Raw genomic sequence first — 12580 nt, 5'->3', positions numbered from 1 at the left:
ATCCTGTGAATTCTATGAATTCTGTGATTTGAGAGAGGTGAGAGAGGTTAGAGTGGAAATGTGAAATTTTGTTCTGTGTCAGAACAGTGCGTGCAATAGGAAATTATTCTGCTCATCTCTTCAGGCCAGAGTGGCCATTGGGATCAACTGCTCTGACCTCCTACCCAACAACACTGCTTGCCACAACTCCCTGACAGGAGGCTGTGGCCAGGTGGGGGTCAGCCTCTTCTCCAGGGGAACAAGGGACAGGACTGGATTAGGAAAAAAATTTTACTGAAAGAGCAGTTAATCATTAGAGCAGACCACCCAAGGAAGTGCTGGAGTCACCAGCCCTGAAACTATTCAAGGAATGAGTGGACATAGCACTTCATGATATGGTTTTCTGGGCATTGTGATATTCCACTGAAGGCTACACTTGATGATCTTGGAGGTATTTTCCAACCTCAATGATTCTGTGAGCTGCAGTTGTTGAAGACATCACTGCTTATTTCTGTGACAAACCACAGAATCACAGACTGATTTGGGTTGGAAAGGACCTTAAAGATCCCCTCATTCCAATACTCCTGCCAGAGGGGCAGGAACACCTTCCACCAGGGCAGGTTACTCAAATCAGATAATCTAACTGAGCTGCAGCAGAGCTGGTTCAAGGCTTTCCTCAACATTAGATACATAATAAAATGATGCATTAGATAAATGATGCATAATAATAATGATGCATTAGATAAAATGAGCTGCAGCAGAGCTGGTTCAAGGCATTCCTCAACATTAGATGCAATGCACCATTCCAAGGATACCAGGAAGCTCATGGGAGTGAGGAATGACCACGGATTCCAGGAAGAAGGAAGGTCAGCAAAGAGCTGGAGAGCTCTGGATAGGGAGAAAGGACTGGACAAGGTGAGCAGCCATTCCAGGTTGAGGGGAAGAACAGGGAACAGAATTTGGTGGGTTTTTTTAAAGGGTGTGAATCCTCCAGACCAACTCTTGGAGGGATATGGTATCCTCTGCGCCATTCTACCCCACTCCTAGGACTTCCTTCCTCAGTCCCACAGAGGAAAAAACCTCCCAATACTCACAGCTCCTCTCCTACCAAGACTCACAGTTCCTCTCCTACCCACAAAACCCAAGTATTTAGTAGTAAAATCACCAAGATTTGGTGTTTTGTACGTAAATGTGCAATATGGCAACTGATCTGGAGACACAAGAAATGTCTGAAGATCTTACAATTTCTCATATTTTTCCCCCAGTACTTTCCTAACTACAGGTCTTGTCAGTCTTTTCTGGCCTAGATAAGTCAAGCTCTTCCAGCTTCCATTAGCAAAGCACATTCCATCACCTGGTCATTCTTGCTGTTCTTCTGTGCATCCTGCCTGACCAAATTTAGGTCACCAACAATGCACACAGCATTCCAGATGAGGCCTTGCAGAACTAGCATTTTCCAGGTGTTACTGAACATTCTTGTCCTGAGACTTTCCAAGACTTGTACCTTGATTTTTTTTTTTTTTTTTAACTGAGCCACTCAGTTAGTGACACTGGCACTCTGGCTGAGTGAAGGACAGGGAGCTGCTGGAGCCAGGCCATAGCAGGGACACCAAGGGGATCAGAGGGCTGGAGCAGCTCTGCTGGGAGGAAAGGCTGAGGGAATTGGGATTGTTCAGCCTGGAGAAGAGAAGGCTTTGGGGTGACCTCACTGTGGCCTTGCAGCGCCTGAAGGGAGCCCACAGGAAAGATGGAGAGAGACTCTTGACAAAGGCCTGGAGTGACAGGACAAGGAGCAATGGCTTCACACTGACAGAGAAGATTTAGATTGGATATTTGGAAGAAATTGTTCCCTTTGCGGGTGGTGAGGCCCTTGGAACAGATTTCCCTGAGCAACTGTAGCTGCCCCATCCCTGGAGGTATTCAAGACCAGACTGGAGAGGGCTCTGAGCAATCAAGGTGTCCCTGCCCATGGCAGGGGCATGGAATGAGATGGTCTTTAAGATCCCTTCTAACCCTGGCCATTCCATGATTCTACAACTATTCCTTTTAGTCACCCTCATCTGTCCCATCTCCAGTGGTATTTCCCTTACAGCAGACTGGTGATTTTACACCAAGCTTTCTGTCCAGTTTCAGGGAAGGCAGGACTGACATCAGAAGAGTTAGAGCAGGTAAGTCCTGTTTTTTCCAACCTAGTACTCCCTGTAAATGGAGACTTTGAAACCAGCAGATGTAAAGCCAACCTACCAGGACTGCAGTGATTTTCACATAGCCCTATCAGCAAAAAAATGTAGGAGGCGCAGAGCTTGTCTCCACATCTACCTCTGCCACCCTTCTGTTGTTCTATTACTTAAGGATTGCAACTACATTTCTTCATCTTAAAAAGCTCTGTCTCCTTGGGAAACATATTCAGGTAAGAGGAAGCTAAGATGGAGAGTGGTCAGGAATCCAGAGCCAGAAAGTGCTACATTCAGCACCAGGAATTTGGTGGCCATGCATGTCCCAGGCCAGCCTGGCTCCTGCTCCAGCCAGGCACGTGAGTGAGGGTGTCAGGGACACAGAAATGCCAAGCACAGCACAGCAGACAGGCACCTTATGTTGTGGCAGTGGCACACCTTCCCCAGAGCTCCAGAGCAAAGAGGCAGACAAAGAGACTGTGGTCCAATTCTGCTTTTGCTGGGGATAAATTTGGAGTCACTTCACTGACGTCAGTGGAGTTATTCCAGAATTGCACCAGTGTAAAAGAGGGCAGCATCTGCTTTCTGAAAATGGATGCCATCAAGCTAATTGAAAACAACAGATGCATCAAGGAGCAGCAAGAAGGGATGGTAATGTTCCCATTTTCTTGCAAAATACCATTTAATTTCCCTCCAGAGAATGTAAGAGAATAAACCAATACATACTCTAAAAGCTAGACCTTTTGTTGATGTAAAATTGTATACAACCTTTTAGGTGAATGGACCAATGTGCACCTACAGCACCCTAAAGAGATCCAGTCTAGTCATGCGCACTTACAGCCCTCTTCTTTGAGCCTGATTCTTCTCTCACAGTCATTGAAATCAGGAGTCATACCATCCACAATCCTATGGAAACGTTTATCTAACCTTGGGTAGAAAGCAGAATCAAGGGCCCTCATTTTGTTAACAGTCAATGGTTAGTTTTGATAATTAAATAGATAAATTTGTGACTTATGTCACTTTTGGACTAAGGATGTTCCAAAATTTTATACCACTGAATAAATATATTTATATTAATTTAGTGAAAATGAAGCCAAAGAAGCACTCGCTGAATTTTCTTTGTGTGAAGACAAAAGTTTCCCCTAATTCTCATCTCCAATGAGTAGTCAAACAGCTTCAGTATTTATGGTGACCCCAGAAATGGATGAGCACTTTCCCTCCTGCAAATTCTTTCTTTCCTTTCACTAAGAAGAAATTTAACACAGCAAAGCCCAATTATTTCTTGGGCCCCCTCTTATTAATTGGCACAGACAACCTCAATATGTCCAGTGGTGAGGGTTCATCATTGAATGTTGTAGGACAGTACAACTCACACTGACCTCAGCTATGAGTTTCCCAAAATGTAAAGCCATGTTGTGACATTCAAACTCCTTGTGCCAGCCAACAAGCCCCATACAGACTTCCCTAGAGAAAGGGAAAATCCACCTAAAAAGGGAAAAGCATATGGAATTAACATGTACTAACAGCATATGCCGCACTGTTAATTAGCACAGTCCCTGTCTGCCTTCCCCAAAAATATTTTTCTGGATTTATCTCCCTGGGTCTTGTAGGTAGGGTCTTGTAGGACCCTAGCCTGAACAAGAAGAGCTCCTTGAAAGTGGCAGGCAGTTTCCTCAGGCGCTGTCGTTGGTGGCAGCTAAGGACACACCGCATCCCCTGGTTCCTTTCATCAGGGGATTAAGTATTTTCATCCTGCCAACACCTGCTCCCCTCCTTATGCCTAAACCAGGTGCCTGCAATTCAGGCATTCTCCTGCGAACCTGCTGATAACATGGCTGCAAATCTCTTCAGAAGGGATCTGCCTCTAGTTCTGCTTCAAAGAGCAACAATGAAGGGCTCAAGGCTGTGCTCTTGGTTACAGCAGCACCAACAGAGATATCTGGTGCTCATAGGGCTACCATGGAGGGCAGTATCTTCCAATTCCCTATGAATCTGTCCACATCTTTCCAGCAGTGAGGAAAAAAATGCATAAAATGCTGCTGCTTTTAATTTCTGTCAATATAAATTTAAAAGTTAAGTTTAGCTTAGCTCTTCTGAGTTTGGTAGGACTTACTTGGACTCGAGTCAGGTGGGAGCTTTTGGGAAAGCTGTGGTTGACTCCTGCTGTGATCTGCAGATCTTTCCCTGATGTAAACAGGACCTCAAGAAAAGAACAAACAAAAATAAGCAGTTTAACAAACAGTACATGTGCTTGGATTTGATGCAGAAGATTAAAGTTGGAGCCCGATATAATCCAAGGCAGTTATACTAAAAGGAGTTTTGCCAGCTTGAATCAGCAGATGGTGAGGATCTGGCTCATACTACATTTCTGTAGCTTATAATTATCTTTCTTTCTTCACCTAGAACCAGATTCTCCCTTTAGGCTGCAAATCTTAATTAGGAAATCCTTCCTCATTAATTTCAAGAAATTCTTGGTTGTTAATTTCCCAGAACATAAAGAAACCTTACCTATTTCTGCAATAGCAGCAGATGCTGGAGCTGTTTGTTCTTTTGCTTTTAGGGTTGATGCTGCTCTTTCCATCACTGTGTGGAAGACACTTCAGTCCTTACCCCGTCTCTTGCTGCCCTGAATTTTCTTTACACTCACTCTTCTTTATCCCATAGGGACCTCTGAATGAGAGTACCCAGGAGAGAAGACCAAGCTCAGTCACCTTCACCCCCACAGCTGCTGTAGCAGTGAATTTTTATCCATGAATGCTGGATCAAAAGCCCCAAACTTACTCAAAAATCCTGAATTCCAATGTTTTCCAAGAAAGAGCAGAACAGGAATTTCATCTTGGAGATAAGAGCAGGAGTAAAACACCACAGAACCAGTCTTCATGCCTTTCATGCTTCCAAACCTTTGTGTGGATAAAAAAATTGTGTCCTCAGTAAAATTCTTTCTTTCCTTCCTTCCTTCCCCACCTCCAAGGAGATGATTTCTGCCCTGTCCTCCTTTGGTGAAAAACATCCTGTGGGAAAATGATCAGGGGAACCAACTGTCATAAACCAGCCAGGGGATCTGGAAGGATCAATAGTCTCTTCCACTGCAAAACTATTTCCTTGTGAGATTGCTGCAAGAGGAATTTCTGGATCTTTAATGTAATGCTTTAGCCTGTATTCCTTGTCACCAGGCGCCCAGATGACTCTACATCAGACCAGTTGCCCCTCAGCCCCCTGGCTGAGTGCTCAGATTGTCTTTCATACACTCTCCAGCTCTCTGTAAGGACGGACAAATAAAATCTCTTTACATCTCTGCTTTCAAAAGAAACTGGAAACTGCCCACCTGAAGTTGGACAGGGCAGCTGTACATGATATGAGGTGATGGGATCAGCTCCAGTAGGCAAAGAAAACATCTGTAAAGATAAGGTGCTGATATCTTAATACAAAATTCAGTGCATTCGCTTGTAGCCACAATCACAGCACGGAGAGAAACAGTCCGGGAGGTTGTTATGGAAACAAGTCCCTGAAGGTGCCTACTTGGCTTCACAGGGATGTGCTCTACCTTCAGAAGGAAACAGATTTGCATTTTGAGCAGCCGGGGGGAGTGCTAAGGGCTGAGAACTTGAGGTAAGGTTTTTGAAAGCATCTCTGTGATCGGTGGCACGAGACCTCTGGTAAAGTCAACGGGTGCCACTGTGTCATTTCAGTCATGTGAAAAAAAAAATCTGAAAGGCTCCTTAAAAAAGGTCAGATTCCACAAGTTCTGTAACATATAGCATTACTGATGACTCTGGGACTTCACTGCTTTTCAGGAGGTGCTTTTGAGAAGGATTTATATGCCCTAAATGAGTCCCAAGGTTACAGTTTCCATGTTTCTGTTGGTGGTCTCTTAAAGAAAACACAGGGAGCAAACACCATTCCTGCTTTAGACATTTTCATGCGCCCTTTTCTTTTCAGAACTGACAAATGTGGCTCACAAAAACTGCACAAAGCTGCCTTGCTCACCACAAAATTCCTTCACACCTTGGGTGCGATCTGTGGGTGGGAGAATCCAATACCCACTAGAAACTCACTGCTGGATTCCACCTGGAAACTCAGGGCTGCATCCCACCCAAGGGCAGGACACCTCTTTCCTACAGGATCTGTGTAAGACTGGGATTGTGCTACCAGTGATCTTTTTTTCTTGCTAGAGTCTCCATGTCCAGCTGTCTGTCATGCTGGTCAGGAGAACAACCTGTTCTGGGCACGGAGGGCTCCTGCCTGGCAGGGCCAAAGGGGCCAGGCCCAGGGGGAGAAACGAGCACAGGAATTTTCTGACGTACGCTCAGCGTGTCTCATGCCTCCTCCTGAACTTGTGTTCAACCTGAGTTTTTTATATCTTACTTTGGGGGGAACTTTTATCAGCTGATAGACTCAGGCATAAAATATCCCCAAATATGGGCATTCTGCTGGGAGAGGGCAGCAGCCTCAAAACATCCCTCTTAAATAGCAGCTTCTTTTGCTAGTTTCTAGTAATCAAAATTTGAAGAACCGTCCCTCTCTTGGCCACACAGTAAAGATTTCATTAAGTTGACCCCAAAACACAACTAAGAACACCACCAAGACTAAGACACACTAAGAACTGGACAACTTCTACACAAAATCAACAGAGATGCTACCATGCCCCTCAGTCCCACTTATTCACCAGGACAATTTACCCACCAGCTGATTACAGGGGTCAAGGGATGCAGACTGGTCCCCAAGGCTCAGACCTGCACAAACCTTTGCCTCAGTCCCATGAAGCAAAGAGAAATTAGGCTTTATTCAGGCAAACCCCTCTGTCACCACATCTGATATTGTTGAGTTAGGGATGGAAAGAAAGATTTTAGTTTTCAGGTGGATTAGAAGGTTATTTTTAATGAAAGTAGCAGGTCTTTTTATAATGTGATTTGTTTGTCAGGTGGTACCTGATTGGTTTTAAAGTAGAAACAACTCACACTATTGGTGCACTATGAATAGCACACTGTGGAAAACCATAACTATAAACAATGGTTACAGAAAGAGAGACGATAATTGTTTTAATTCTTTCCTCTACGATTCCTAGGCTAGCCTGGGAGAAATTATCTCTGTTCTTTCTTCAGCTGAACTGAGAATCTCCACACACATCAAACGTGTGTCTCCCAGCTGGAGAGAAGTGGCAATTCCCTACTAATTTCAGCAAGAGAGAGAGAGAGCAGAGGTTTTAATATAATGGTTGTGTGCTGACCCCAAGGGACATCCCTGCACACTAAAAACATTTGAGAAGGCAACAGCACTCTGGAGAAATGGAGTAGTTAGGATTTGCACAAACAACTTCTACCATATGAGCAGGGCCAGGATGGAGAGAGGCTACAATAAAAGCACTCTAGGCATGGAGCCATATCTCAAGACAACTGAGAACAGGGAGAGTAATGAAGATGCAAACAGATCCCACCTCACAACCAGTTCTATAGCCAGTTTTTACTATATTAAAGAATAGGGCTCTGAGCAACCTGATCTAGTGGAAGGTGTCCCTCTTTGGAAAGAGATGACCTTTAAGGTCCCTTCCAACCCAGGTCATTATATGATTCTATGATATGCCTTTAGCATTCTTAGTCTTATGGCTGAAAAGCACAATATATATACAAAATCTATTCTCTGTATTTTTGCACTCTGGCATTATGTCTGGTTTATGTATTACACGTGTGCCATGCAATATGTAGTACATTCCAATATGCATTTCATACAGTGTGATGCAAGGCATTAATGGCTGCCTTTGCTTTCGTACACATGCAGACATGTGAATGCAGAATAAACATTTAGAATTCGAACAAGAAGGATTTTTCCTTGGAGGAAACTCTGCTAGTAGAATCTGAAAGCATACATTTCCCTTTCTCACCTGCTGGCAGAGCTTGAAACATTTTTAAAGTTAGGTGTAAGGCAAATCTGACTGAAACTAATAAAATTATCTGGGAAGTAAAATGTGTATTTGAAGATAGAAATCTCTGGTCCCTTGGCAAACTCGGCACTGCAGGCCAAGCTATGCATATTTTGCATGGCTGACACAAACTGCTCTCACAAAACCAATTACAAAAACACTGCTGTCGCTCCTATCCATGAAATACCAGGAACTGGCTAGGCCAGCAATACAGCAAGGGCGTCTCTTCAGGGCTTGCTGTTTATCCCCTCATTTAAAGGATCTGGAGACAGCTTAGGGAAGTTTGTACCCATGCCAGTCTCAGTTTCAAATGTTGACACACTCACCCTGGAGCATTTTATGCCTGTTACTTGCTAAACCAGCACGATCCTCACACAGCACAGGTGCAGAGCTCTCTGTGGTTGGCATTTTCCTGACACATCAACAAAACACCAACATGCAAACTTCCCTCAGCTACACAAATGCTCAATTAAAAAAAGCAGAGGAATCAACTGCTCTCACATGCCCGAATACAGAGCTGGGTATCTGAAGCACAAAGCACATCTCATTAAATGCTATTGTGTGAAGATGAGCTCTGCAGATAATAAATGAATTTACTCAAACATGCCTTGTATCAGAAGGCACTTACCACTATGAAGATTAAGTTGGTACTATAAAAGCCAATTAACATCAGGGCACTGGCATAAATAAGGCTGAGATAAGCTCAAAACACAGAGAATCTTCACCAAGCCTGTTGACTGCTTTAAGCCTGTTTTTGATACATGATGTATGGTCACAGGTAGCAAAGAGCTTTTAAATTTATGCAATTTTTTTTTCTTTTTTCTTTTTTTTTTTTTTTTTTTTTGAAACACAAACCAGGAGGATCTTTTAGCATGCCAAGGGTTGCAAAGAAGGCAGGCATCTGCTTGCTGGCTTTCCCCTAGAGCTGCAGAGCTCCCTGTGATCCTGGCTGCAGCGTTTCCATTATTCAAAGGCAATGGCATGGCAGGCGTGACTGATTCCACAGCCAAGGGCACCGCGCTGGCACAGGGACTGAGAGCACGGCTCGAGCTGGCAAAGACTTCTCTGCTAGTGGAGTTACAAGACTTGGTCTCGGAGCAAATGTTGGATTAAAGCAGTCATCAAAAGCAGAGAAAGAAATGCATAAGGGAGTGGGGATGACAGCTAGCACTCCACAGAATAAAGCAAGAACATTTCTGGCTGCACACAGTAATGAGAAACAGCAAATCAGGCCAGAAGAGCCCATTATCACAATCATTCTGTTTACGGTATCACAATTCACAGTCTGGCATGTAAATGCTGAATAGATCCAGCTGCTTGTAGGAAGACAACTGTAACAGCAGCTTGCAGCTCTGTGTCTGGACCCAGGACAACAAAACCCATCACACCTCTGTCAGCATTTTCTTCTCTTTATATCCCTGGTTATTGGGAGGAATGAAGTTGGAATATTTCATGGACTCCAGGTCTTCTGCTTCCAGGAATTCAGATTTGCTGAGGGACTGATTACTGTCCCCTTTCTTGGGCTCAGAGAAGGGTGACTGTTGCTGGCCACAGGTGACGTGGGTGTACTGGCACTGCTCCTCATGGTCAGTCTCTCGGTGGTAGAAGTAGTTGAAGTTGGACACAATGACAGGGACAGGGAGGGCAATGGTGAGCACACCAGCAATGGCACACAAGGAACCCACAATCTTGCCACCAATGGTCATGGGATACATGTCCCCATAGCCCACGGTGGTCATGGACACCACTGCCCACCAGAAAGCATCAGGGATGCTGGTGAACAGCGAGTCAGGGTCATCAGTCTCTGCAAAGTAGACAGCGCTGGAGAAGAGGATCACCCCGATGAAGAGGAAGAAGATGAGGAGGCCCAGCTCCCTCATGCTGGCCTGGAGAGTCTTCCCTAAGATCTGCAGCCCCTTGGAGTGCCTGGAGAGCTTGAAGATCCTGAAGACTCTGACCAGGCGGATGACTCTGAGGATGGCCAGAGACATGGCTTGCTGCTGGCCCCCATTGTTGCTGCTGCTCCCGGGCTGCTGCTTCTGCTGCTGCTGCTGGGCCAGCTCGGTGCCCAGGGTGATGAAGTAGGGGATGATGGCCACGATGTCGATGATGTTCATGATGTTGCGGGAGAACTCGGGCTTGCTGGGGCAGGCGAAGAAGCGCACGAGGAGCTCAAAGGAGAACCAGATGATGCACAGGGTCTCGATGAGGAAGAAGGGGTCTGTGAAGAATGGGCCGGAGCCGGCGGCGGGGCGCAGGGGCGGGGGGGTCCCGCTCGGCGGTGGCAGCGGCGGCAGCAGCAGCGCCTCGTCCCCGAGGGGCGCAGCCTCCCCGAAGCCAGGCTGGGGTCCCTTGGGCTCCTGGCGAAACTCGGGCAGGGTCTCCAGGCAGAAGATGACGATAGAAATGAGGATGACCAACACGGAGACGATGGCGATGGCCCGGGCTGGCCCGGAGCTCTCGGGGTACTCAAAGAGCAGCCAGACCTGGCGTTGGAAGTGGTGCTGCGGCAGGGGCTTCTCCTCCTCCGGGATGAAGCCCTCGTCCTCCCGGAATGTCTCGATAGCCTCCTGGCCCAGCTGGTAGAAGCGGATCTCCTCCAGGAAGATGTCGAGGGGCACATGGACCGGCCGGCGGAGCCGCCCCCCGGACTGGTAGTAGTAGAGGATGGCGTCGAAGCTGGGTCGGTTGCGGTCGAAGAAGTACTCGTTGCGGAGCGGGTCGAAGTAGCGTACCCGGCGGCTGGGGTCGCCCAGCAGCGTGTCGGGGAAGATGGAGAGGGTCCGCAGCTGCGTCTCGAAGCGCAGCCCCGAGATGTTGATCACCAGGCGCTCGCTGCTGCAGCAGCTGCCGCCGCTCCGCTCCTCGCCCGGCGCCTCCGCCTCCGCCTCTCCGCCCGCCCGCGGGGCCGCCAGCGCCAGCGGCTCCTCCGCCCGCATCCCGCCCGCTCTGCCCGGCGCTACCCTTCCTCGCCTGCCCTTCCTTGCCCCTCCGCCTCGCCCAGCTCGCCTTCAGCGCCCGCCGCCCGCCGCCATCCGCCTGTTGCGCCTCGGTGCGGCCGCGCTCGCCCGGCGGCTCCGCTGGGCTCCCGGCGCGGCTCCTCCTCCGGCCGCGGGACTCGGGGCACCGCGCCGCTGCTGCTGCTGCCGCTGCTGCCGCGCCCGGCTCCGCGCCGCGCTCCCCGAGCACACACAGGGACACACAGACACAGAGACACGCGGGAGAGAGAGCGGGAGAGGGAGTTGTGCGAGCACACACGCACGGTGGCACACACGGGGAGAAGGGCACTCGCAGACACAGGCAGGCACCCGCACGGAGACAGACAGACACACACACGCACGCCGCGCCAGCGCCGACACGCTCAGCTACAGACGGATGCGCGCACCCGCCAACGGGGGATGCTCGCCCCACCTCTCCCCCCGCCGCGGAGGACGCGGCAGCCCCAGCCCAGGGGCGCCGGCTTTTGGGGGGAGACCCCCGAGGGATAGCCGCTGGCGGAGCAGCTCTCCGGCCAGAAGCTTCGCAACAGCTGGTCCAAAGGGCGGCACCACCGCCGCCCTCCTTTCGCCCGCCTCTCCCCCCTGGAGTACTGCCCTTGTCCCCTCAGGCAAGCCCCTGCCGGGGGCTGTCCAACACCGCCGGCTCCGGGCAGGGCTCAGAGCTCAGCCGTGGAGCCGGGCTGACCTCCGTGTTGTTCCCGTCCCCGCCGCAGGCTGGAGTTGACCTTGAGCCAGTCATTCCATGCCTGTGGCTCGTGGACCTCCATTTATAAATGTCATTGCCATGATGCAAGCACGACGGTGGCATCGGACCATCCACAGATGGAGACAACCTGTCACGGTGAACAGTGCAACCGGGGAAAGATACAGGTAAATGCAGTTTCTCTCCTCATTTGGGGTGGATCGAGTTTGCCTCTTTTCCCACATACCAAACACATAAGCTTTTTTTTTTTGTTCCATCACTACAAAGCCAGCATCAAGTCTTCCCAAAATCACAAAATCAGAATCTGCATTTCATAAGCAATCAGATCAGACTGCCAGCTCTTTTTGTCTTTAGAAACCTATGGTTTGCCCCGTCCCTGTCATGCTTGGCATTTGAAATCACAGAGAAACTCATGACACTGTACTTTCTCCTGAAAGACAGAAATTTGGCTAACAGGTGACTCTGTTTCCATCCTTCACAGGACAAAAGTCTGTCTTTCCCTTGAAAGCCCTTTGTCGGTGCTAAATGTTATTAACCAGGCTTTTATCATCGCAGCATCTGATGCCTTTGCTGGCTGCAAGCCATGTGCTTAGCCTACACCATCTCTTAGCAGCACGGATCTAGAGGAAAACATTCCCCTTTTTATACCTCCCTCCTCACAGTCCCTCCTAACTAGCTGGCAATTCCTGGTTCAGGCTCTGGACGTTTTGACCAGCTGACTGTGGCTGCTTTCTTTGTTCTCAGGAAGGAGGTGAATATGAATTAAATGTCACTTAATCCCCTTTCCTTTCTTGCTCATTAGCATTGA

The 12580-nt window shown here is 48.2% G+C and overlaps 1 protein-coding gene across 1 annotated transcript; it reads right to left on the bottom strand.

The window, feature by feature from the left end:
- Nucleotides 1-9122: 9122 nt before the first annotated feature.
- Nucleotides 9123-11881, bottom strand: LOC102075314 (potassium voltage-gated channel subfamily A member 6). Its single transcript, XM_074539255.1, has one exon. It carries the CDS (start codon nucleotides 11007-11009, stop codon nucleotides 9453-9455), a length of 1557 nt encoding a protein of 518 aa, XP_074395356.1. The 5' UTR covers nucleotides 11010-11881; the 3' UTR covers nucleotides 9123-9452.
- Nucleotides 11882-12580: the final 699 nt, after the last annotated feature.

The sequence above is a fragment of the Zonotrichia albicollis genome, chromosome 4 (genome assembly GCF_047830755.1).
Source record: "Zonotrichia albicollis isolate bZonAlb1 chromosome 4, bZonAlb1.hap1, whole genome shotgun sequence".
Classification (NCBI taxonomy): Eukaryota; Metazoa; Chordata; class Aves; order Passeriformes; family Passerellidae; genus Zonotrichia; species Zonotrichia albicollis.
Note: the sequence above shows the minus strand (reverse complement) of the source record. Positions and strands in the feature narration are given on the sequence as shown.

Excerpts from the sequence above, each read along its gene's own strand:
- LOC102075314 (XM_074539255.1), bottom strand. The coding sequence starts at position 11,009 with ATGCGGGCGGAGGAGCCGCTGGCGCTGGCGGCCCCGCGGGCGGGCGGA.